General features: G+C 42.4%; 1 protein-coding gene across 1 annotated transcript in view; it reads left to right on the forward strand.

Moving 5' to 3' along the window:
• GALNTL6 (polypeptide N-acetylgalactosaminyltransferase like 6) overlaps nt 1-27659 on the forward strand; it is a 1429734-nt gene that overhangs the window by 1181190 nt on the left and 220885 nt on the right. The window contains exons 5-6 of the mRNA XM_081568813.1: nt 5560-5745; nt 10881-11064. Of these exons, the coding sequence (XP_081424939.1) occupies nt 5560-5745; nt 10881-11064 (370 nt within the window). The remainder of the gene's footprint in view (nt 1-5559; nt 5746-10880; nt 11065-27659) is intronic.

Consider the following 27659-nt stretch of genomic DNA (forward strand, 5'->3'; position numbering starts at 1 on the left):
GAAAATCCCATGGGCAGAGGAGCCTGGCATGCTGCAGTCATGGGGTCACCGTCAGACATGACTCAGTGACTAAACCACAACAACAGCTACTTTCCAAGCGACTTGCATATTAAAAGAAAGAAAATAAGACATTCAGAGACAGAACTCAGTCAAAATCATAAAAGAAGGAATTGGATACAGTTTCAGCAATACTTTTAAGTTCTTGGTTGAATTTTTTGTGCTCTAGAGATAACATGAAGTGTCTGTATGCGAATGCTATGAAAAGGGACATATTTAGTGTGGTCAACCAGGATGTCAAGAGATTGACAGCTTTCTGGAGTTAACTGGAGGCATAAAATCTGTACATTTCTCTTGCATAAAGAATATAGAAAAAGTTTCTATACTGTTAAGTAGACAGTTATCCTTAACACTGTCACTTTGGGTTAAAATATACACACAACATGTGTCAAGTATATTGAGAAGAGTAAGGATATCCTCTAGTCTCTAATTGTGAAGTACTTCTTGTCACTGTGATAAGACTTCAAATTATCCAAAATACTTAAGAGTATATTCTTGTGGTGAAAGAATGAATCAGAAAGGTATATATATTTCTATGTGTTTATGACACATTCTAGTTCAGAATTTATCACTAGTCACCATCCACAATAACTAGTGGGCTTCCCAGATGGCACTAGTGGTAAACAACCCACCTGCCAATGCAGGAGACACAAGAGACTCAAATTTGATCCCTGGGTTGGGAAAATCTCCTGCAGGAGGAAATGGCAACCCACTCCGGTATTCTTGCCTGGAGAATCCCATGGACAGAGGAGCCTGGCAGGCTACAGTCCATAGAGTCACAAACAGTTGGACATGACTGAAGCAATTTAGCACACACACACAATAACTAGCATTTATTCTGTATGTGCTCTTAAGGTCATATTCTGCTATACACTAGGGCTTCTCAGGTGGTGCTAGTAGTAAAGAACTTGCCTGCCAATGCAGGAGACATAAGAGATGTGGGTTTGATTCCTGGATCGGGAAGATCCCCTGGATGAGGCCATGGCAACCCACTCCAGTATTCTTGCCTGGAGAATCCCATGGAGAGGAGAGCTGGGTGAGCTATAATCCATAGGGTCACTAAGAGTAGGACATGACTGAAGCGACTTAGCATGCACAAATACATGCTGCTATAATCTACCAACACCAAAGTATAAACATCAAAGAAATGTCAGCTTCATAGTATGTGTTTAGACATAGAACTCATATCTCCAGGTCAACTGGGTCTCCTGCCCCTCCTGCTCTCTCCTTGAGATCAAATTAGGGGATTCAAAGGAGAAGGAATCTGCTGAGCCCAAGGCAGCTGTTTGTCCAGCCTCTGGTGAGTTCTACACTCAGGAAACCCCGACCTTGCTCTGTAAAACTCCTGGTCATTTAGATTCCCTACGCCTTGGGGACAATCACTCAAAGGTAGACCAGAAAGCTGTCTAAACTCTGCTACTATATTTTCCTGACATAATAAGCACTCCAGTATTCTGGCCTGGAGAATTTCATAGACTGTATAGTCCATGGGGTCGCAAAGAGTCAGACAAGACTGAGCAACTTTCACTTTAATTTACTGAACAGACCTAAATCTTTGATGAACTTAGAGTGCTTCAAAGTCATGATTTTTGACACCAGTGACAGACTTGAAGACAGGAAGCTGGGGAAGACTAGACAGATACTGTGTTGACCAAAAACCAAGACCTGGCATTTGCTTTTTGACTAAACCTCTGATACATGTCGGCTTTATCTTGAGTTGATTCTTGCTTTCCAATGCAACATGTGACCCAAAGAAACACTAGGAGGGCAACCTCTAGGATGCTTTTTAGGAAAAATGAAATACTTGATAGACTAGATCTACAGCATAAGTAAAACATGACAAGGGAAATCACAGAATCATAGAATCGGAAGGAGTATTTAAGATCAACTCATCATATTCCATGGCTTCCCAGGTAGCTCAGTGGTAAAGAATCTGCCTGCCAAGCAGGAGATGTGGGTTTGATCCCTGGGTTGGGAAGATCCCCTGGAGAAGAGAACGGCAACCCACTCCAGTATTCCTGCCTGGAGAATCCCACGGACAGAGGAGCCTGGTGGGCTAAAGTCTTTGGGGTCGCAAAGAGTTGGACACCGAACACACATACACACATCACATTCCACAGGTGAGGAAAAAAATGACTTAACTGAAGATATAGGTCCAGTGAGTAATAGTAACAATAAATATACTAATGAATGTGTAAGTTTGTGGAGCACAGTGAAATCTCTAGTAAAAAAAGGAAAATACATTCAGAAAACTGCTGTACTTAATTAATATCGACAGTAACAAGACACCAAAATGTCACTTGAGTATAACTCAACATTTCATTACTGCCTCCCAGTGATATCATAAACCTTGGGCAAAAATTGGTATATTTGAAATTATATTAAGTTTTCTAGGTCATCAGGGTACCACTTACTGGATTTTAACAGTAATGTTTCCACTGCTAGTCTAGGGTCACTAACCAAAAAAAAAAAAAAAAGTTAATGGTTCTACAAATGTTTCCTAGTTAAAAAAGAAATGTCTCTTTTATAAAGATACCATAAATTCTCTTGTCATTCTTTCAATTAAATGAGTTCAAAAGGGATCTTCAAAGATGTTGTGTTTAAGTAATACCAAAGCATGTTTAAAATCATTTGAGCAATATTTTGAAATGAATCTCAAAACTGTTCATACAAAAGAAATGAAAAATGTTTTTAATTTAAAGGCATCTCCACCATCCGCAGGAATTTCCTTGTATGAGAGTCTAATATGCTAATCAGATGGATAATATCTTCTTCATGGTGAGCTATGGTTAATTAAATGCTACAACTGAACTACTAAGAAAAAACAGACCCCTCCAAGGGGCAGTCAACTAGGTCATCACTCGGAGGCAAAGCAACCTAATTATTACCACAAAGTTCAAATTAGAGGAGTTGATTTGAATTAGTGGACTCGCTGTGGGGTCAAACCCCTTGAGATTAGTGCATTCATACCTGACAATCTTCTTAGTGTATTAAAATGGACTTTGATCAAAAATACACAGAATCGGAAAACATACAGAGAGGGAAAGGCAACATGTAGAGATGCTCCCGCTGGGTTCAGAGAGTCACCTATAAACTGGAAAGTGTGGAAGCCTCAAGCCCAAGTGGGGACAGTCCTTAGCAGGTGACCAACAACCCTCTGTCTTGGGACTTGTGAGAGGCAAATCTCTTCTAGAAAGAAGTACTTTCTCATAGGCAGCTACAAAGAATTAATCCTCTCTCCCTTGAAAAAAGACTACTTTAGTCCTTGGGGGTCAGAGAGTAAAGTGGAGAATGCAGTCGGATTGTCAAGATGATACCCACAGTGGTACAATCGACAGAAGAACACTGAGGTTTGCAGAGATGTGGACGGACCTAGAGGCTGTCATACAGAGTGAAGTAAGTCAGAGAAAAGGAAATACTGTATATTAACTCATACATTTGGAATCAAGAAAAATGGTACTCGTGAACCTATTTGCAGGGGAGGAATAGAGACACAGATGTAGAGAACAAAGCTATGGACACCAAGCAGGAGACGGAGGTTGGAGTAGGATGAACTGGGAGATTGGGATTGACAAATACACACTATTGATACTTTGTATACAATAGGTAACTACTGAGAACTTACTGTATAGCACAAGGAACTCTACTCAGTGCTCTGTGGTGACCTAAATGGGAAGGAAATTCAAAAAAGGGGATATATGCATACATGTAGCTGATTCATTTTGCTGTACAGCAGAAATTAACACTGTAAAGCAACCACGCCTGCATGCTCAGTTGCTCAGTCATGTCTGACTCTTTGCAGCTCCACAGAGTGTAGCCCACCAGGCTCCTCTGTCCATGGGATTCTCCAGGCAAGAATACTGGAGCAGGTTGCCATTTCCTTCTCCAGGTGATCTTCCTTACCCAGGAACTGAACCTGAATTTCCCGCATTGGTAGGCAGATTCTTTACCACTGAGCCAATACTCCAAACAAAAAAAAGCAAGATCATAAATCCTTTCATGAACTGCTATTGTTAGAAATCACAGAAGGAGACTTAATAATAATATTGCCTTTGATTGCAAACAAGCAGAGACAGTTTGAAAATGAAACCTACAGAACATACAGCATGCTAAGATTCTATTTCAATGAATATTAGATTCTACTTGCTACAAACTCCAGAAAAGCCCTCCTAAGGTTTTACATGTGGGAGGCTGAGAACAGATGATGTCAATTACATAAGTACATATCTCACAGAAAGCTACCAAAATACACTTATTCAACATACAAAAGAACTGAGAGATAAATGTACTTTATCACAGCCAGTAGGAAATGTTTTATTCCACAAATAAGTTATCTCATTTCATTTTGTTTCCATTGTTTTTTTTAATTAGGCAAAGAAACATTTCAAATTTTTTTTCCAATCTTAGCCAAGTCCAAAATGATTATGTAGCATCTCATCTGCTTGTCCCTCTCCATATCTAATTTTCACAGTAAATCAGTCACTTTCCACTTCAAATCCAAATCCAGGAGCTGAACTTGCTTGCCAGTTTGCTATTACCTGGCGGGGGTGGGGGTGGGTGGGGGGAACCTGACTCCTGTTATTTGTGCTAAGTTGCTTCAGTTGTGTTCGACCCTTTGTGACTTCATGGACTGTAGCCCACCAGGCTTCTCTGTCCATGGGATTCTCCATGCAAAAATACTGGAGTGGGTTGCCACGCCCTCCTCCAAGGGATCTTCCCAACGCAGGAATTGAACCCACATCTCTTACGTCTCCTACTTTGGCAGTCGAGTTCTTTACCACTAGACCCACCAGGGAAGCCGTTCTGTTGATTTGGGAGGTATTTTTTTTTCTTTCCTGTGGTTTTATATGCACTATTTTCAATACAGAGAACTCTAGGCAAAGCCTCGCTGGAAGGGCCCTCTTGTTAGTAAAAGCCCATGTGCTGGAACGGTCACCTGACTTGGCCAACAGGGACCTGGGGCTGATTCCCACCTGGGCACAGGCTGGCCAGGCTACAGTGGGGGTCCCAGACCCACAACAACTTTGGGGTGGAGCACTGGCTGGTCATTGTCCACACAAAAGGCAGTATTTGCATCTTATGGAGCATTCTGGAACCTGTGGGCTTCCATGGTGGCTCAGCGGTAAAGAATCCATCCACCTGCCAATGCAGGACATACAGGTTCCATTCCTGGGTTGGGAAGATCCCTGGAGGAGGAAATGGCAACCCACTCCAGTACTCTTTCCTGGAGAATCCCATGTACAGAGGAGCCTGGTGGGCTACAGTCCATGGGATCGCAAAGAGCCAGACACAACTGAGCAACTAAATGACAACAACAACTGGAACTTGTAAAGTATAGAGACCTCTAGGCAAGGAATCCTCCTAGTCTCTCCCCTCAAGATGAAAGGAGAGAAAGGACCTCAGCCAGATTTCTCCAAGCACAGTCTCTGCACAGATGCCCTGGAATCAGTCTGCTGTAGCTAATGTTCCATGTCCTTCTGTGTCTGTCTTCTTCTTTCCCAGAACACTTGAAGGAGAAGCTGGAAGAGTACATGGCTCGGTTTTCCAAAGTGAGGATCGTCCGCACCAAGAAAAGGGAAGGGCTGATCCGGACCCGACTCCTGGGGGCGTCCATGGCCAGAGGCGAGGTCCTGACGTTCCTAGACTCCCACTGTGAGGTCAACGTCAACTGGCTGCCCCCGCTCCTCAGTGAGTGCCCCTCAGCCTCCTGGGGTCTAGGCGGGGGAGGGTGTTTGCTTCTATTTAGTCTGCCGTTGACGAAGGCTAGAGACCTCTTTGATGGGTTTGCAGTGGGAGCCCTGAACTCTACCTTATTAACCACTGCTGGGAAGTATAGGTAACTAGAAAACCACATTGAAATTGCCATTTTAGATAATGCAGTCTAACTTTGGTTTGAAAAGGTTTGATTCTTTATCTTAGACATTCACTTAGTAAAGACTAAAAGCAAAAGGTGTTTATTATACTACCTATAAGTACAGTGGGCTTCTCAGGTGGTAAAGAACTCACCTGCCAAAGCAGGTGATGTAAGAGATGCAGGTTTGATCCCTAGGTCAGGAAGATCTCCTGGAGGAGGTCATGACAACCCACTCCAGTATACTCGCCTGGAAAATCTCATGGACAGAGGAGCCTGGCGGGCTGCAGTATACAGGGTTGCAAAGAGTTGAATACGACCAAAGCGACTTAGCACACATAAGCACAGTATGGTTAAAATGCGCGCGCGCGCGCGCACACACACACACACACACACACACACACACACACAACGTTTAGCAATTATTACAGGATTGTTAAGAGATGAGAGCTGCCCGTTTTCCTAAGAGAAAAACAAACCTCATTATTCACTACCATCATGTAAAACTCCACATCACTAATAAGTCCACAGGTCACCAACTTTGTCTCAGCCCTCCTGCAATTCTTGAGAGCATCTCTGAACTGACACTTGATCTGATGCTGCGATGAAAAAAGCATTCAGCCCCCAGAATACAGTCCCAGTATAAGCACTCTGACATTTTCTCAGGATTTATAAGGCTATTCTCTTTTCCACTGACTCCAGCCTAGCTGCCTAAATATATGACCCCTTAAATTCACACAGAACCCATCAAACACACAGAGCTGACCCCCAGGTGATACATATTAAATGATCACAAGAAGACTCTCTGACACTTGAACTGTTAAAAACACAAAAGTCCTGAAATGCATTCAAACTAGAAAACCTATGTGAGGGTGAGTCCAAGCATTACTATTAATATTTCTCTAATTTCACAATGAAGACAAAGATAAAGCCCAGTCGTAGCTAAGGAATGAATTGTAAAATGAGAAAAAAACATGTTTCTAAAAAGTTCTTGGTCTGCACGTTGTGTTCCTTTATGTTCCTCCAGATTTCACTAAATCAACTTTTATTGTAAATATATCCCTGGTCTTGGAACTAAAGCAAGTAACAACTGCCTTCACAACAGCTGCCTCAGAAAGAATCACTTGCTATTGACAACTGTGCAGGATTTCAGGCGGAACCGGCAAAGCTCCATTAGTAAAAGATGCGGAGGGAAAAAAATCAATTGAAATTGTGTTGAATTTGAAACAGGAAATGATCAGCAAGTAAGGCCCCACCATATCTCAGATCCACCCCCTCTCTGACAGACAACCGCCTGGCCACCCTAATCCACAGGGATGTTTCTATGCTCCTAATGGTCAGAGACTCCTCTGAGCCTTTAATTAAAAAAGTACCTTGTCCAAGGACATAGCAGTTTAAAGTTTCATCAGTAGCCATGAGCTTCCCTTAAACTGAATTTGGCCTGTAAGCTGTTGAATAGGCAAGGAAGTCAGCACAAGGCCTAATTATTTATGAACCAAAGCAAACCCTAAAAGCCAGTTATCAAGGCTGTTTGTTCCTCTGCAGCTAAAAAGAGGGGGGAAAAGAGAAAAGACAGAAAATAAAGAGAAACCCACTTTTTTCCTTGAGGCATTTCATTTCCTATAGGCCTGATGGTTAATACATGATCTGAGCTCAGGATTGCTATCTTTTTTTATTTTCCTCTATCACTGTCTTGATACATCTTCCAAAGTGAAAAAAAATTTTAAAAAAACAGGTGAAGTCACACGGTTTCTTGGTTCATTTTTCACCCTGGGATTATACCTGAATTTCAATTTCCCATTAAGAGTCTGTTTGTTCGATCCTGGGAAATTGAAACATAGGCACAATCCTTAGACAAAAAATTAGTCAAACTGCCTTCACTGTGAGCTAGAGAGGCTGGATGAGAGCTGAGAGGAAATCTGACAGGAGAGTTGACAGTTAATTTAACAGACTCATTCTCTTCGGGTTACCCTGGGACTCGTTGGTCAAGAAACTTGTAAGTCAACCTGATTCTGAATTGGATTACTACTCATGTAGCAGCAGAGCTGATAGAAGAAATATTTTGGACAGAGCAGCAAAGGTCTCCTCTGTCAAAGACATCTATGGGGAAACACCACTTAGTGAAAGAGAAAACCCTCTGTAAGACTTGCCCGGGTGAAAAGGGTGCGTAGAGAGCCCTTGGTGGGGACTGATCTGAAGGGGCTGGGGGTGGGAGGCAGGGTCTCTCTGCCTGCTAAATAACTAACTAAGATGAAGGTGACCTTAGGCTCTCTGAGGCCTCCAGGACCACACTAGCTAAGACTGCAACCTCTTGTCTAACAAATAAATACATAGATAAAGACAAAGACCCAAACATAATAAGCTAAAAGAATTAAAAATAAAATCACAACCTTCTCCACATGCCATGTTTGCCTTACCCTGTTTTATTTTCTTTCCATCACATTTATGACCATCTAGCATACTATATGAGGTTTCTCTAGTGGCTCAAACAGTAAAGAATTTGCCTGTCAATGCAGGAGACTCGGGTTTGATCCCTGAGAAGGTCCGCTAAAGCAGCAAATGGCTACCTACTCAAATACTCCTGCCTGGAGAATTCCATGGACAGAGGAGCCTGGTGGGCTTCAGTCCATGAGGTCACAAAGAGGGACAAGACTGAGCGACTAGGCAAAGCACAGCACACTATATAATTTAGTTATCGACGGTGCGTATGGATTCTCTTTGCTCCATTCATGAAGACGGGTTTTTGCGGTTGTTGCTCACTGCTGGCTCCCCTAGAACCATGCAACACGACAGGCATGTAGTTTCTACTCAATGAATAACTACTAGACTATGAATGAATGAATGAACAAATCAATGAGTGAATGGAAGGCAGGTAGATCTGGAGGGGAGGTTTTCCACGGGATTCTGTGATCCCCATGTCCTCCTCATTACTGTCATCAGGATAATGATGTGGAAACTGACAGACCTCATTATTTCTCCATGACGTCTTTTCTCTTTTAAAGATATTTAAGTGTGTTTTATTCCACATGCCACATCCAAAGGTCTTCCAAAGAACCAGAAAGCAGGTGTTAACACTTAAAAGCTCAACCTCTCTGACAGTACTAGCTTGTTATAATAAAATATTGAAGAAATGCATATTGTGGAGAAGACAACACTTCACATGAAGCTCTTGTAGGTGAACCAGAGTACATGTGTGTGCCCTTTCCAGTGCTGGCAGTTCACGTCTGACATAATAACAACTACCAGGGAGGATCTGGGGCTGGAACTGGAGAATAAGTCTCCTTTCTGCCTCAGAGAAGCACCACAGCCAACTAGATGGACCCCAGGCTTTAGGACTGGACCGTTAGGCAGGGGTTGCATCCTAGTGTGTGTTCTCAAAACACAAACTTGGACAAGTTACTTAACTTCTTTGCACCCAGTTTCCTCATATGTAAATTGGGAATGATAATTAGAGCCACCTCACAGGGTTGCTAGGAGGGTTAGAAACAGCATGCGTAGCACTGACACATATACACTATCACGTGTTAAAGTGTTGGCTCAGTGTTAAAGGAGCTGCCTGCTATGTAAGAGACACCGGTTCAGTTCCTGGGGTTGAGAAGATGCCCCGGAGGAGGAAATGGCAACCCATTCCAGTATTCTTGCCCGAAAAATCCCATGGACAGAGGAGACAGGCGGACTATAGTCCATGGAATTGCAATGAGTCAAACACAACTGAGCGACTGAGCACACACGCATCTATACGATAGACAGCTAGTGGGAAGCTGCAGTTTAGCACAGGGAGCTCAGCTTTGTGCTCTGTGATGACTTAGATGGGTGGGATGAGGAGGTGGGAGGGAGGTTCAAGAAGGTAGGAATATACGTATATATAAAGAGAGCTGGTTCACCTAGTTGCACAGCAGAAACCAATGCAACATTGTAAAGCAATTATTTTCCAATTTAAAAAAGGAACAGAAACAGCATAAGTATATGACTAGTTGCTCAAGAATTTAATAGTAGCAGAAATAGTAGCAGCAGTTATCACATCACCTAATATATTTTTGGATATGAGGAGAGAAGAGTGAACTTATGAACACAGTGGAGAAGGAGAGGGTGGTTAGAATTGAGAGAGTAGCACTGAAGCATACGTCACTATATGTAAAATCGATAGCCAGTTGGAATTTGCTGTATGACTCAGGGAGCTCAAACGCGGTGCTCTGTGACAACCTTGAAGGAAGTAGAAGGAAGTACAGTAGAAGGTGGGAGGGAGGTTCAAGAGGGAGGGGCATATGAATACCTAGATAGTTATTCATGTTGACCTATGGCATAAACCAATAAAATATAAAGCAACTATCCTCCAATTAAAAATAAATAAATTTATTGAATAAAAAATGTTTAGCTTTGATGAACAAAGTCTATATTGAAGAACAGCAGCAACAACAGCAGAGCAAAACTAGGACTTGGTGAAATCTCAGGCAAGCCTGAGAGCAAAGAATTCTGTGTGTCATTTCCCAGCATTTGGGGGGACAGGAGAGGAACAGCCATCAGGGCCACTGTGAGATTAGATAATAAAAAACCATGAAGTTAAATATTTACATTTTGGACCCTCCAGAAAGCAGGCCAGTGTTCTCTCAGCAGGCTCTAGCCGCATGCTTAAAGGAACACAGGGAGTGTTTATACTCCATGCATGTTGGAGGCACCGTAAAATGACAGATTGGGGACAGGTCGGAGCAGAAATGTGACAGAGGTAGAGTTAAATGTACTTCTTCAGGTCTCTGTGGGACATCACTTTCTTAAGAGTAAACACCACAACACTAATTGCACCTGATCAAGGTCCCATCATGTCAAGCCCAGCATTCAGAGATACTGCAAAGTGCTCTGACGACCACAGGGAACCGGGCTTCAAGGGCGATGGGTGAGAAAGGGCTTTTTGCAGAAAAGTGAGGGACGACCTAGGCAGGCATATCACTTCCTACTCTGTGCTTCCGCTTTTCAGACCAAATTGCACTAAACCACAAGACCATTGTTTGCCCCATGATCGACGTCATCGACCACAATCACTTTGGGTACGAGGCGCAAGCCGGGGATGCCATGCGTGGTGCCTTTGACTGGGAAATGTACTACAAGAGGATCCCCATCCCACCAGAGCTGCAGAGGGCGGACCCCAGTGACCCTTTCGAGTGAGTAGCAGCCTGGAGAGCTGAGGGGGAGGGGGTAGGTAACTGGGGCATGTGTGTGTCAACTGGAGATCCACAAGGACAATTATCTCTAATGAAAAGGAATAAAACAGGTGGCAAAGGTAGGCAAGACATTGGGGAACGGTCAGACCTACGAGGTATACAAAATCTTAAGGTGGCCAGAGTACATTCTCCAACTTTCTAAGCATGAGAGGGCGTGTGCAACGTGGGATCAGGAAGAAGCAGAGTTCACAGCGAATGCAAAGAGAAGGGAGGCATAGCCCCTTTCAGATATTCTCTTAGAGCTTCTCTCTTCATTTCCAGTCCCCTCTGTTCTTTCCTGTTGTTGTTGTTTAGTCACTAAGTCTTGTCCAGACTCTTTGTGACCCCAGGGACTACAGCACACCAGGCTCCTCTGTCCCTCACTATCTCCCAGAGTTTACCCAAACTCATGTCCATTGAGTCGGTGATGCCATCCAACCATCTCATCCTCTGTTGCCCCCTTCTCCTGCCCTCAATCTTTCCCAGCATCAGGGTCTTTTCCAGTGAGTTGGCTCTTCGCATTGGGTAGCCAAAGTATTGGAGCTTCAGCTTCAGTGTCAGTCCTTCCAATGAATATTCAGGGTTGATTTCCTTTAGGATTGACTGCTTTGATCTTCTTGCAGTCCAAGGAACTCTCAAGAGTCTTCTCCAGCACCACAGTTTGAAAGCATCAACTCTTCTGTTCTTTGTGCTTTTCCCTAAAGCAGGAGTCCCCAGCCCCTGGGCCAGGAACGAATACTGGTTCATGACCTGGTAGGAACTGGGTCACACAGCAGGAGGTGAGCAGTGGGCAGGTGAGGGAGGCTTCATCTATATTTACAGCTGCTCCTCATCACTAGCATTGCCACCTGAGATCACAAATGATGGTGGCCCTAAAATTATGTTTGACCCTACTTCAGATCACAATACTTTCTGGATTAAAGTCTAGGTGGCATATTCTGAGACTGCCACAAAAGCACCAAAAAGCCTGCTTCCACTTCCAAAATCCTATCTTGTGAAGCAGGGTTTCTGCAGGACAGCAACCAAAATGACAATCTGGAGTAGACTGGACATAAGCAATATACTTCATCTCTCACTATCTCCCATCACCCCTAGATGGGAACATCTAGTTTCAGGAAAACCAGCTCAGGGTCCCCACTGATTCTGCACTATGGTGAGTTGTATAATTATCTCATTATATATCACAACAATAATAGAAATAAAGTGCACTATAAATGCAAGGCACTTGAAACCTCCCAAAACTATCCTCTTCCGGGTGTACGGAAAAGTTGTTTCTCATGAAATGAATCCATGGTTCCAAAAAGCTTGGGGGTCGCCACCCTAAAGAATTATTTAAATGAACTACTCTACCTTTGTTTACAGTATGAGGGAATGATATAAAATATGCAAACGGTAAAGAATCTGCCTGCAATGCAGAAGACTCAGATTCTATCCCTGGGTCCTGAAGATCCCTTGGAGAAGGAAATGACAACCCACTCCAGTATTCTTGCCTGGAAAAAAAAATCCCATGGACAGAGGAGCCTGGTGGGCCACCGTCCAGAGGTGGCAAAGAGTCAGATACGATTTAGTGACTATCACTTTCACTTTTTTCCATCTCTGCTGGGAACTGCTTCTTTATAAAGGAAGGTCGTGTTTCTGAGCAGCCACTCCCAGAACTTAAACTTGGGGAATTCAATCCAAATGACAGATCCAGAGTAGAGCATCTACTATATATATATATATATACATACACATACCATGGATACATCTTCTTGATCCACTTATCTATTGATGGACACTTAGGTTCCTTCCATATCTTGGCTATTATACACAATGCTGCTGTGAACACTGGACGACTGGTGTTTTTGTTTGTTTGTTTGTTTTTAATATATACCCAGGAGCGTAACTGCCGATTCATGTGGTAGTTCTATTTGTAGTTTCTTGAGAAACCCCCACACAGTTTTCTGCCGTGACTGTACCAATTTACGTTCCCACCAATGGTGTACAAGCGTTTCCTTTTCTGCATACCTGTGTCAACATTCGTTAATTGTGATCTTTTTGATTATGGCCACTCTGACAGATGTGAAGTGATATCTCATTGTGGTTTTAATTTGCATTTCCCTGACAATTAGTGATGCTGAGCATCTTTTCATGTGCATGTTGGCCATATTAATTACTGTCTTCTGCCCACTTTTTTAAATTAGTTTTTTTGTTTTTTTAATGTTGATTTGTATGATTCTCTAAAATCATATACAAAAATAAATTCAATAAATGCCAAAATAAAGAACCCGTAGTGTCCGGCTTCACAAGCAAATACTTAGTAATGCCCGAAGCAAGCAATACGATTAATGTGGTAAATCTCACTTATTTGTTATGATCAGTTTGCACACTGCTTGTAAGTGCTAATAATAAGAGATTGACATGGCCCATATCAAATAAATAAATAAACTCAAAATGGATTAAAAACCAAAATGTAAGACTATAAAACTGTAGACTATAAAATTCCTAGAGGAAAACATAGGCAGAACACCCTTTGATATAAATCACAGCAATATTTTTTTAGATCCATTTCCTAAAGCAAAGGAAATAAAGCAAAGTTAAACAGGTGGGAACTACTTAAACTTAAAAGCTTTTCTGCACAGCAAAAGTAACCATCAACAAAATGAAAAGACAACCAACAGAATGGGATAAAATATTTGCAGGTGATACGACCAATAAGGGGTTAATACCCGAAATATATAAATAGCTCACACAATTCAACATCAAAAAAATCAATACTGTCTTTTCATCAAAATGTGGGCTATAAACATTTGCAGTAGAGAAACTAGCAAGTGTAAAACTGACTTCTGTGACACTCAAGCTTTAAATTACAGTAAACATTTGATAAATATCAGGAAAATGGTTCCTCTGATGCTAATAGTTTCTAGAAAGATAAGCTCTTGGGAGGACAAGGGGGATCTCAGAAGATATTAGCCTGAAAAAAACAAGGAAAAACCTTTCTATTGTAATATGAAGCACACTCATTAAGTACCCAGAATTTCTGAAAGACGCCTCTTCAGACTCCCAAATTATTAGACAGTTTTGGAGAAGAAATAATGAAGCCCTTTGTTACTCTTCCAAATACTCCAGCCAATATTTCAAGGATATTGAAAACTACCAGGGAAATTTTTTCGTAATCCAAGAGAAGGAGTTTCTAGGAAATGATCTTCACACGTCCATGAAGGTAACCATCTGAAAGTCTCAGCAACGGGACTTAGGCTGGGTTTCAAAGCCAAGTGGGTGTGGGAGGATACAAAAAAAAACCTCTAAACACAGTGGATGCTAAAAGACACTTGCTCCTTGGAATAAAAGCTATGACAAACCTAGATAGCATATTAAAAAGCAGAGGCATCATTTTGCCGACAAAGATCCAAACAGTCAAAGCTATGGTTTTTCCAGTGGTCATGTACAGATGTGAGAGTTGGACCATAAAGAAGGCTGAGCCAGGAAGAACTGATGCTTTCAAACTGTGCTGAAGAAGACTCTTGAGAATCCCTTGGACTGCAAAGAGATCAAAGAAGTCAATCCTAAAGGAAATCAACCCTGAATATTCATTGGAAGGACTGATGCTGAAGCTGAAGCTCCAATACTTTGGCCATCGATGCGAAGAACTGACTCATTGGAAAAGACCCTGATGCTGGGAAAGATCAAGGACAGGAGGAGAAATGGGTGACAGAGGATAAGGTGGCTGGGTGGTTGGATGGCATCATTGACTCAATGGATATGAGTTTCAACTGACTTCAGGAGATAGTGAAGGACAGGGAAGCCTGGTGTGCTGCAGTCCATGGGGTAGCAAAGAGTCGGACATGACTTACTGACTGAGCAACAACAACAAACACAGTGGAACTCTTAGTAGATGGCAGCTGATGGTAGAATAGCCATGATCTAGTTGCTACCACTCAAGGTTGCTGTGTTTAAGGGCAAGGAGTCATCTAAGATGACTTTTCCAATAGATACTGTAATCATGGTTGGGTTATAATGTATTTCATTAATACTTTGCTTCCACTGAAATAGCAAATGGGGCCCCTGCTTTCTGCAGACATGGGATTAAGATACTACCAAAGGAATTTCAATTCGTGAAAATTCTAAAATTAGCCTCAGTCCTTGCACTGACAGTTAAAATTTCGTCAGGCAGACCCCAGCTGTGGCCATCACAGTATCAGGCCTGTTGCTTAACCCCAGAGCTGGCAGAGTTGCTAACTTTTGGAATTAAATAACTCGATCCTGTCACCTACTTAGATGGTTGCCATCCTGTCAAAAATGGGATTCTGTCAAATGCAAGCCTGCCTTTCTGCTTGAAGCCCCTTTGATTCCTGGGAAGGCGGGCATTTCAGCCTTTTGCAATAAACGTAGCTTCTAGGAATTGTCCGCTTTGATTTTGGAAACTGCATTTGTGTTCCTGATAATAAGTAAATGCTTAGTTACCCATGCAGCTCTGAGCAATGTGTCTGCAACCCCATTATCTCGGCGGCCAAGTGAATGTATGAATAAACAGACATGCTTTTGGCAAACACTCACTTCTCTAGATGTAAAAGCTTTAAGACACACTGAAGAAACGTGGTCTATCTACAAATTTCTCAAGTCTTTCATGTTTTCAGCTGGCTACTGTGAGGATTTTCTGGGGATGGGGTGGGGGTGGGGACAGGCAGAAAAGTCAGGAAGAAAGGAACTGAAGAGTAAGATGGAAATGCATTTCAAATTCCAAGACCTTTCTGATAATATATATGCAAAGCTTACCTTTTGCACAAGTGGATCAAACGTCCTAAATGACAAGATCTGAATTCTCTCATTGATTCTACCATTATTGGAGTCTTCTCTAACTAGTGATTACAGTGGTATTTTTCAACCTGTAAATCATGTGAAATTAGTGTGGCATGAATAGTATTTAACAATGAATTAATTGAACTGAATTGAAAATTTCAGAGTATTATATCAGTACACAAGTATAGGTATTGTCTCAGATATGTGATTTTGTGTAATGCATATATGATTCTGGGTCATGGTATAAATGGTATTTATTAATATAGGTTATGCAGTCAGAAGAGTTCAAAATCTATCAACTCTCTAAACTGAGACTCAAGACCTTCAACAATCTAACGGGAAGGAAAAGGAAAACTCATGGATAACTTTGAGCTCTAAGGGAAAAAAATTTTCTATTAGAAAAAGTGACCTAGTTTTCAGGCAAACTGCTTCTAGAATATGAGAGACAATGCAATATTCACAGTTTAAATCATCTGGCAGTCACAATTTAGATTAGATTGGACATATTTGATAAATATTCTTGTCTTTTGAAACAAATGAAGTATTTTCCTTTCCTGGCGGCTTACATCTAGGCATAATGCTCTTAGCTCTTAGGTAATTCTTGCTATCCATGGCTTTTAGCAGGTTTCCTCATTCCTAGCTTATCTCTAATGCAGGGACTTAGGAACTGAAGCCGTTTCTGTGTGACAAAACATAATACACTCCTTTAGTCATGGTGACAAAGGGAAAGACATCCATCTGCTTTCTGACCACTAACATTTCTTCAATGTTATCTCAGCATCTGAAGATTTAGAAAGGACCAGAAGAAATTATTTTATTCAACTTGCCTTTAATGTATGCAGCCTCTAGACAATGTCCCAAACAGAATACCAGCCTCTTCTTGAATTCATCAAAGAAGTCATATTTGCTACCTCAAAAGCCTGTCCCTTCCATTAGACTGATTGACACAAACATTTTCCCTTGGATGAAGAAAAATCTGCCTCCCTCAGCCCAAACTGTCCCACTTGAGACATAAGAAATGTCTAATTCTTCTCCAGTGACAGACCTATTAAACAAATATTTGCAAACATCTACCATTCATGCCTGTTCTTACTGTTTTCATTACTTTGCCCACAAAGGTCCATACAGTCAAAGCCATGGTTTTTCCAGTTGTCACATATGGGTGTGAGAGTTGAACCATAAAGAATGCTGAGAGCCGAAGAACTGATGCTTTTGAACTGTGGTGTTGGAGACAACTCTTGAGACTCCCTTGGACTGCAAGGAGATCCAACCAGTCCATCCTAAAGGAAATGAGTCCTGAATATTCATTGGAAGGACTGATGCTGAAGCTGAAACTCCAATACTTCGGCCACTTGATGCAAAGAACTGACTCATTTGAAAAGACCCTGATGGTGGGAAAGATTGAGGGCAGGAGGAGAAGGGGACGACAGAGGACAAGATGGTGGATGGCATCATTGACTCGGTGGACATGAATTTGAGCAAGCTCCAGGAGATGGGGAAGGAATGGGGAGCCTGGTGTACTGCAGTCCATAGGGTCGCAAATAGTTGGACACAACTGAACAACTGAACAACCATTCATGCCTAGCCCTCCAAAGGGAGAAAAAAGAAACTGTTTTCATCTCCAAGCAAAATATCTCCAATTTTATCTTCATATCCTCCAGGTCCTCCAGAATCCTTCAAAGTTCATGCTGATTCATGCAAATGCTCTATTTTTATTTTTTTATAAACTCATATTTCTCCAACCTGCTCACAAGGATGATGTGAAATATTCCACCCACATATGTCAGCCACTATGTCAGTAGTTAATTTGTGTCTCATTCTGTCGGGACCCTGTGGACTGTGGACTGTAGCCCGCCAGGCTCCTCTGTCCATGGGATTTCCCAGGCAAGAATACTGGAGTGGACTGACATTTCCTCCTCCAAGGGATCATCCTGTGTCTCTTGCATTAGCAGGCAGATTCTTTTCCACTGATTCACTAGGGAAACCCTAAATGCAAAATAGAAATATCAACATTGCATATTAATTTCTTCTTCCCCTAACTGGGAGAATTGGACAAAGGACTAATAATGATGACTGCTGTAAAAATGTTCTTGAAATAGTCACTTCATAGATAAAATAAGTGATGCCTTCACTGCAACCGAGATTTATGGAGATTCTGTGAGAGGTTCTGTGAGATGGCAAAATGGGGTTTGCAATGCAGGATGCTTATTGCTCCCAAGAGCTGTGGCTAATCTCTCATGAAGCAAAGTTTCAGAAAAGAAATAGGAATCAAAATCATATACACAGAATTAGGACAATGTTATTCTTGTTGTTCAGTTGCTATGTCATGTCCAACTCTTTGCAATATATTATAAGGTAATTAATCCCAGAATTGTTTCTGGGAACACATTTACCATCCATTCTAAATACCAAAATAATTTTAAGAAAGATAGTTAGTCCAGGTGGTATACCCAGTTTCTCTGAGTAAACTTGTTGTTCAGCCGCTCAGTCGTGTCCGACTATTTGCAACCCCATAGACTGCATCACGCCAGGCTCCTCTGTCCTCCACTATCTCCCAGAGTTTGCTCAAACTCATGTCCATTGATGATGCCATCCAACCATCTCATCCTCTGTCAGCCCCTTCCCCTTTTGCCTTCAATCTTTCCCAGCATCAGGGTCTTTTCCAAAGAGTTGTCTTTTCACATCACCTAATATGTCAGGTACTCAGGCCCTAATATATGAGTCTGTCAAGCATAAAAATAAAGATAATTTCTAGGAAATTTTCACTGGTTTCCAGAGATCATGCTTTCTTGGAGTAAGTGCTCACAGTCAATTCAGCAGTCCATTCAGTTGTGTAGTTTTGCTGTGTACTTCAGAATCCACCTCTATTCTGTCTTTCAGTTATGGAGCAATTACTTTTACTCTGCCAGTCTTCTACAGACAGATCTCCAACAATTCCCCAGAGGTTTCTGAAACAGAGTTTTAAACATTGTAAATGGATTTCTTGTACACCATCATTAGCCAGGACTGAAATTCTCTATTTTCCACCTTTACATACCATTAATTTCTAAAATTTTAAAAATTACGGTATCTGCCCCTGGGAGTGAAAAAGCTTCACAGGACTGATGTTGTTGCTGTTTAGTCCCCCAGTCGAGTCCAACTCTTTTGTGACCCCATAAAATGGGCTTTTCCAGGTGAGAATACTGGAGTGAGTTGCACTTCCTTCTCCAGGGTATCTTCCCAACCCAGGGATCGAACCGATGTCTCCTGCATTGCAGGTGGATTCTTTATCACTGAGCCACCGGGGAAGTCCCCAGGATACAAATGCCCATTTATTCTCTCAAAAGTCCCTATGTCTGCAGACATATCAGTTTGAATTCAGTACCTTCTCCACCAGCCACCTGGCTTAGAAATACTTTAGGACACAGACAGCAAAGGCCGTGACTCGTTGGTAGGCACCTCAAGGTTGGCACTTCAAATACTGAAGATCCCCTGAGGTGCAAGCACCAAACACAGATCCTTGTGGACTGGTCCTTCAGGCCAGAGCTGGGAAGTTTAGGGCATGTTCAAAGGGATAAGATTCTCCCTCTCAATTAAAGGGAGTTGTAACCCTCTGACATGGGAGTAGAGAGAATTCTAAAGAGTTACCAACAGGGTCTCCATCTGTTCTTCCAAGGGACAGAGAGCAGATCCCTGGGAACTCGCTGACTACCTCTCCCACGCAAGAGTGCCATGAAGTACAGATGCAAACACCACGTGAAAGGCAGTACCCCTTGGGTAACAAAGACATTGTTGGGCTAAATTTAACTTAACAATTGATTCACCAAAAAAAAAAAAGTGCCAGTAATCATAAGTCCACCAAGCTAGAAGAAACCTTAGAGACAATACCACCTCTCATTTTATTTTTCTTCATTTAAGTACATTTGCTGTTGTTTAGTCACTAAGTTGTGTCTGACCTCAAGACCCCATGGACTATAGCCCGCCAGGCTCCTTTGTCCATGGGATTCTTTAGGCGAGAATACTGGAGTGGGTTGCCATTTCCTTCTCCAGGGGATCCTCCGTACACAGGGACTGAATCCACATTTCCTGCATTGCAGGCCAATACCACTGAGCCACCAGGAAAGTCTCCTTATTTTATTTATTTATTTTTCTTTGTTTGTTTTGAATTGGTTTTTTTTAATTAATTTATTTAATTGAAGTATAATTGCTTTATAGAATTTTGTTGTTTTCTGTCAAACCTTTGTTTTTTTAATTGAAATATATTCTCGTCTTGTGTGTGTGCTTAGCCATGTCCAACTCTTTGTGACATCATAGACTGTAGCCCGCCAGGCTCCTCTGTCCATGGGACTTCCCAGGCAAGAATACTCGAGTGGGTTGCCATTTCCTTCTCTAGGGGATCTTCCTGACCCAAGGATCAAACCCAGGTCTCTAGCACTGTAGGCAGATTCTTTATATAAGTTATGGGTGTGCTGCTGCTGCTGCTAAGTCGCTTCAGTCGTGTCCGACTCTGTGCGACCCCATAGATGGCAGCCCACCAGGCTCCTTCGTCCCTGGGATTCTCCAGGCAAGAATATTGGAGTGGGTTGCCATTTCCTTCTCCAGTGCATGAAAGGGAAAAGTGAAAATGAAGTCGCTCAGTCATGTCTGACTCTTCGAGACCCCATGGGCTGCAGCCTACCAGGCTCCTCCATCCATGGGGTTTCCCAGGCAAGAGTACTGGAGTGGGGTGCCAGTTATGGGTGTACAATATAGTGATTCAGGTTTTAAAAGTTATACTCCATTTACAGTTATTATAAAATATTGGCTAGATTCCCCACGTTGTTCAATACATCCCTGTGGCTTATTTTACACACACTAGTCCATACCTCTTACTCTCCTACCCTTGTATTGCCCCTCCTCCCTTCCCTTCTCCCTCCTGGTAAACACTAGTTGGTTCTCTGTCTCTGTAAGTCTGCTTCTTTCCTGTCATATTCATTTGTTAGTTGTAGTTTTTAGAGTCTGTACATAGGTGATATCATATGATATTCGTCTGTTTCTGGCTTATCTCACTTAATGGCCTCCAAGTCCATCCATGTTGCTACAAATGGCAAAATTTCATTCTTTCCATGGCTGAGTAATATTCCATGTGTAATGTACCCCATCATCTTTACCCATTCATCTATTGATGGGTACTTAGGTTGCTTCCTTATCTTGGTGATTATAAATGATGCTGCTGTGAACACTAGGGTGCATATATCTTTTCAAACTAGCATCTGGAGGGGGTGGGGGGGTGGGGGGGTGGATATATACTTAGAAATGGGTTGCTAGGTCATATGACAGTTCTGTTTTTAGTTTTTGGAGAAAATTCCATACTGTTTTCCACAGTGTCTACACCAATTTACATTCCCACCAACAGAGTACAAGGGCTTTCTTTTCTTCCACATCCTCACCAACATTTGTAAACTCAAAATGGGTTAAAGATTAGATTAAATGTAAGACCAGAAACCATAAAACTCCTAGAGGGAAACATAAGCAGAACACTCTTTGCTACAAATCACAGCAATGTTTCTTTGAATACAACTCCTAAAGCAAGAGAAATAAAAGTAAAAATTTTTTAAATGAGACCAAATTAAACTTAAAACCTTTTGCACAACAAAGGAAACTATCAACAGAATGAAAAGACAACCTACTGAAAGGGAGAAAATATTTGCAAATGATATGACAATAAGGGATTAATATCCAACATACATAAACAGCTTGTACAACTCAACATCAAAACAAACAATCAACCCAATTAAAATATGGGCAGGAGAACTGAATAGACAGTTTTTCAAAGAGGAAATGCAGATGCCCAACAGGCAAATGAAAAGATGCTCAAAATGGCTAATTAATAGAGAAATGCAAATCAAAACCACAGTGAGATATCACTTCACACCTGTCAGAATGGCCATCATCAAAAAGAACACCTCTTATTTTTATACAAGAAATCTAGACTAGAGAGTCTATGTGACTCTTCCAGTGTCACAACTGATCAATTTAGCAGTTATTACTATAATCTGGGCTTACGGACTCCCCAGTCTGCACTTCATTCTTTCATCCACACCACCAATGTGAGGAGAAAATTTAGAGTTGTTAAATGGATATTAAGGGACTTCCCTGGTGGTCCAGTGGCTAAGACTCCATGTTCCCAATGCAGGGGGCCTAGGTTCCATCCCCGGTCGAGGAACTATATCCTACATGCCGCAACTAAAGATCATGCATGCCACAACCAAGACTCGGTGCAGCTAAATAAATAAATAACAAATAAATCAATATTTAAATGCCTACTTCTATGCATCAGACGCTGGGGAGGGAATCTCCCTCCATTGCTAATTCACTTAATCCTTATCTCAAATCTAAGTCTAATAAATAATACTGTCTGTATTTTACAAATTAGGTATCTCAGGCTCAAGAGGTAATTTTCTAAAGTTTATAAGAAATTGGAACAAGAACCCAGATGTAAGGGTTGTCACTAGCCCGCGGAAATTTCCACCTCCCTTTCCACTCAGAGAAGGTTTATACTCCAGTGTTTAAGACGTAATCAAGTAGAAGAAAGCATTTTCAGAGAAAACAATTACTTCTTCCTCAAATAGCACTGCAAGCAGGTAAATGACCACCACAAAGCTGACAGCAATACTAAGCATCCCCAATCCTCTCACAAGTCTTTTCTCCAGATGTGCTCAGCACACTGAGTTAAACAATATACCTCCAGATCACCTCACCCAGTTGGTCTGTGGCTTCACAGGGGTGCCCAGCGGAGGAGTGTGAGTGGGGCTGAGAGTTGGCTGGCCCTCTCCTCAGAAGGACATGGGCCCAAGCTTGAGCTAACCATCAGAGAGCAAGAGGGGCTCTTTCTCCTTGGTGGGCGTGGGAGCTTCGCTTTATTCCTGCAAAGAAGAGAACAGATAGCAGTCGCATTACTAGATGACCAGAATGAACTAGCTGTCATCAGCACCTTACTGATTACACTGACTGAGATTCAAAATGTTAACATCCCACTGGGGTCAATCCCCATAGGGACGGAGCTATACCTTAGCTTAGAATTTGAGAGTACTCACTTTTACTCAAAACTCTTTCCAAGTGAGTTTTGACCCAATACTGGCCATCCTGAATTTAATCAACATTAGTCTTCCTTGGAGGAAAAGCTATGACAAACTCGGACAGCATATTAAAAAGCAGAGATGCCACTTTGCTGACAAAGGTCCCTATAGCCAAAGCCATGGTCTTTCCAGTAGTCATGTACGGATGTGAGAGTTGGACCATAAAGAAAGCCAAGCGTCGAAGAATTGATGCTTTTGAACTGTGGTGCTGGAGAAGACTCTTGAGAGTCCCTTGGAAAGCAAGGAGATCAAACCAGTTAATCCTAAAGGAGATCAACCCTTCCAATGAAATCAAGAAATATTCACTGGAAGGACTGATGCTGAAGCTGAAGCTCAAATACTTTGGCCACCGGATGCAAAGAGCTTACTCACTGGAAAAGACTCTGATGCTGGGAAAGACTGAAGGCAAGAGGAGAAGGTGGTGGCAAAGGATGAGATGGTTGGATGGCATCACTGACTCAATGGACATGAGTTTGATCAAACTCTGGGAGATAGTGAAGGACAGGGAAGCCTGGCATGCTGCATGCACTCCATGGGGACACAATGAGTTGGATACAACTTAGCAACTGAAAAACAACAAGAATTGCAGTTGCCTCCCCTTGTGGAAAAGGAGACTGGATTTAATGTAGCACAGAAAGCAAGAAGGGCAAGTTGGTGTGTCTCTCTACTTTCACCTTTGAGTTGCACTGAACATTGTTCACCTCCTTTTTTTTTTTTTTACAGTCCAGCCCCTTGGCTTACCTGTAAACCCTGGAGTATCTGTGTGGCAGAGGTGGGAGAACATTGTTCATATTCTACTTCTCAACCTAAGTCAATATACCTCATGGACTTTGCTGTGACCTTCAAGCAATTGCTTCCAAACTTTGCCCCTTTTTCTTCAAAAACCAAAATGATGTGAATACATACAAAGTGTTAGTTGTTCAGTTGTGTCTGACTCCTTGCAACCCCATGGACTGTAGCCTGCCAGACTCCTCTGTCCATGGAATTTTCAAGGCAAGAATACTGGACTGGGTTGCCATTCCCTTCTCCAGGGGATCTTCCTGACCCAGGGATCAAACCTGGTTTCTTGCATTACAGGTGGATTTTTACCATCTGAGCCAGCCAGGGATATTAATACATACAAACTACCCAGCATTAGCTGCCTTGGCCTAAAACTTCAAACATATAATTCTCTGTGATCAGGGTTTTGAAACTGTAGTCACAAACTTTGGAAGGGATTGGGTTAGAAAATATATTCATCTGGACTTGTGGACACAGAGGGGGAAGAAGAGAGGGGGATGAATTGAGAGGGTAGCATTGACATATATACACTACCAAGTGTAAAAGAGATAGCTAGTGGGAACTTACTGTGTAGCACAAGGAGCTCAGCACAGTGCTCTGTAATGATCGAGAGGGGTGGGGTGAGGTGGAGGTGGAGGGAGGCCCCAGGGGGAACGGATATATGCATACATATGGCTGATTCATGATGTTGTACAGCAGAAACCAATGCAACATTGTAAAGCAATTATATTCCAATTTTTTGTAAAAAGAAAAAAATTATGTTCATCAATTTAGTCTATGGATGAGGTCTGTGGGAGTGAAACAGGACTCTAGCTCCCCAAAACCTCAACCACAGTTCTTGCCAGACCTTCGAGTGATTCCAGAATCCTTCAATTAATCAAAAACCGAATAACCTATTTCATTAAGCCTATGCAGTATGTAAAGCAAAACCTAACATTTGCAAAGCACTTCACTATATCATCTAATTTACTCCCTAACTCCCCAAATAATCCTTTGGCATAGGGAAAGGAGTTACTGTTATTTTTTAAACTTTGCAAATAAAGAGAGAACCAAAGAAATTAACTAACTCTTGAGAGGCAAATCCAGGACTCAAACCAATGTCTTCTCTTCATTCATTCAGATTTCAAACCTGAGTTAATCAATAATCTCACAGGAGTCAAATCAATGCCTTCTTTCACTCATTCAGACTTTAAATCCTAGAGTTAATGGATACTTTTTGCTTCCTCTCTCTGGAAGAGACCCATTACATGAAGCCATTTTATCAGTGAATGATTCCCGGTGAGTCTGTAATGATAGCAGGAAAGGAAGCAGATGGCCTTGTTCCCACACTTTATCTTATCTGCAGACTGACTGGAGCTGATAGGTTGAAAATGTCAGCTTTCAGTTTCTTGCTAACGAAGGAAAATGTCAACAACGACAGCTTTTACTCCGTTTATAATGAGACCTAATTCAATATTTGACAACCGCAAAAGGACAGGAAAAATACTGTCAAATTTCTAAATGGTGTCCTACTCTACAGAGGGTGACAATAAAGAAATAGAAATGACTCGGGGTCTTAAAAACTTAATCAAAACATTGAATAAAATCAATGTCCCTCAAAGGCCCAGAATGAAACCCCACAGGAGAGTTTTATAATGGAAAGCTAAAGGCTGTAGCATGGGCAGGGGTGTGGCGAAGCAAACTTGTTAATGGTCCATCTGTGCCCCTGAAGATCACTCCCCGTTGCCCCCTCTCTGGAGTCTCTGGCTGCCCCAGTGCTGGGTCTTGGAGAATATCACCATTTGATACAAATTCACACCAAGGGCTCCTGAGAACATGTTTCCCTGGTCGGGATCTGTTCACCAGAAAAGACTATTTCTTTCTCCTTCCCTGGGGGAGTGATCTTTATTCAACCAAGATGTTCCCTATCATTTTTTTCTTTTTTCCAGCAACCAGAATAAAATTAGACTCCTGAATTAACAGTCACTGCCTCCAGTCAGTCTGTGGCATCCCAGTCTTCTTCCCTGTGTCCTGCTCTCCAGGTTCCTGAGGGGCTCCAGCTTTGAGGCCTCTTTCTGATCTCTGACCACGAGCTGAAACTTTACACCTGTTTCTGCATGACTATCCTTAGGGTCACTCAGTCACAGGACTGCAGCCATGAAATTAGAAAACAACTGCTTCTTGGCAGGAAAGCTAGGACAAACCTAGACTGTGAGTTAAAAAGAAAAGACATCAGTTTGATGACAATTGTCTGTATAGTCAAGGCTATGGACTTTGCAGTAGTCATGTATGGATATGAGAGCTGCACAATAAAGATGAGAGAGCACTGAAGAATTGATGCTTTTGAACTGTGGTGCTGGAGAAGACCCTTGAGATTCCCTTGGAAAGCAAGGAGATCAAATCAGTCAATCTTAAAGGAAATCAACCCAGAATATTCATTGGAAGGGCTGAAGCTGAAGCTCCAATACTTTGGCCACCTGATGTGAAGAGATGACCATTGGAAAAGACCTCGATGCTGGGAAAGATTGAAGGCAGAAGGAGAAGAGAATGACAGAGGATGAGTGAGATGGTTGGATGGCATCACTGATTCAATGGACACGAACCTGAGCAAACTCCAGGAGACGGTGAGGGACAGGGAAGCCTGGAGTGCTTCAATCCATTGGATTGTGAAAAGTCAGGCACGATGTGACAGAGGAGTCTGCCAAGTCACAGGAGACCAGGTAGACTTTACAGTTTTGAAAGGAGATGACACCCATTCCTCTAGTCTGAGATGGATTATTGTCCCTGTTCAGCAGTCACTCAGGACCACGGCCCCAGTGGAGCTCAGAAACACCCTCACAGTGACTTTTGTCCTAAGGAGCCCCGCCCTTGTCTCCTTGGTATTATCTCCTCTTAATCCTTGGACTCTGACTCTCACCCCTGATCTTGCAGGTTAGTTATTCCCACCATAGCCATGCTACAGACTGAATTCCTCATCTCAAACACCTTTGGGCAAATCGGCCAACCATTTCTCAACCTCCAGGGCCATAAAGTGACTGATAAACCTGCATGGATTAAAACATAGCACTGGCTTCCAATGTACTGAAGAACTGTGGAGTGCACAGACTTGGACTGTTGACTTTTGCTGTTCTTTCAACCACTAGCATCTTTGCTCAGCTTCTCAAACTGGAGTTCTGAATCCACCTTTCTGTTTCATTGTGATGATGAATTTCTGCTTTCTTGCCCCAACCCCGATGTGTGACTTGATTCTACCTACAATCACTCCTTGTGTGGACACTTTTATGGACTCTGTGCTGCATGATCTAATCGCACTAAGTCCAGATCTCCTGTTTCTGGTTCCCTCTTCCTCTTTCTCGTTCTGCCAGCATTCAGCTAGGGCTTCCTTGGTGGCTCAGATGGTAAAGAATTTGCCTGCAATGCGGGAGACCTGGGTTCGATCCCTGGGTTGGGAAGATCCCCTGGGGAAGGAAATGGCAACCCACTCCAGTATTCTTGCCTGGAGAATTCCATAGACAGAGGAGCCTGGTGGTCTACTGCCATGCAGTCCATGGCATTGCAAAGAGTCAGACACAACTGAGCGACTAACACACACACACACACACACACACACAACATTCAGCTAAGGAGGAACCTCTATGAATGTCCCCCCTTCCTGGAACCCTAGGTTCAGCAACATTTACTCTACCTGGGAGGACATCGCACCAGAGCCAGGAGAATTAACAGACTCTTTCACCATTCAGCCAACTTCCTCTTGCCTTCCCAGTGAACAGGAATATAGACCCAGGACCTGGGTGCTTCTAGCTTCATTTTCTCACCTGAGGCTTCCACTTTGCATTCCTCTTTCCTTCCCTTCTCAAGTTAACAAATCCTTTTTTCCCCACTTCTTATCACTGCTAACATTGACACTAGAATAAGGGCAGG

The sequence above is a fragment of the Giraffa tippelskirchi genome, chromosome 1 (assembly GCF_054371585.1).
Source record: "Giraffa tippelskirchi isolate mGirTip1 chromosome 1, T2T-mGirTip1v1.2.pri, whole genome shotgun sequence".
Taxonomy (NCBI): domain Eukaryota; kingdom Metazoa; phylum Chordata; class Mammalia; order Artiodactyla; family Giraffidae; genus Giraffa; species Giraffa tippelskirchi.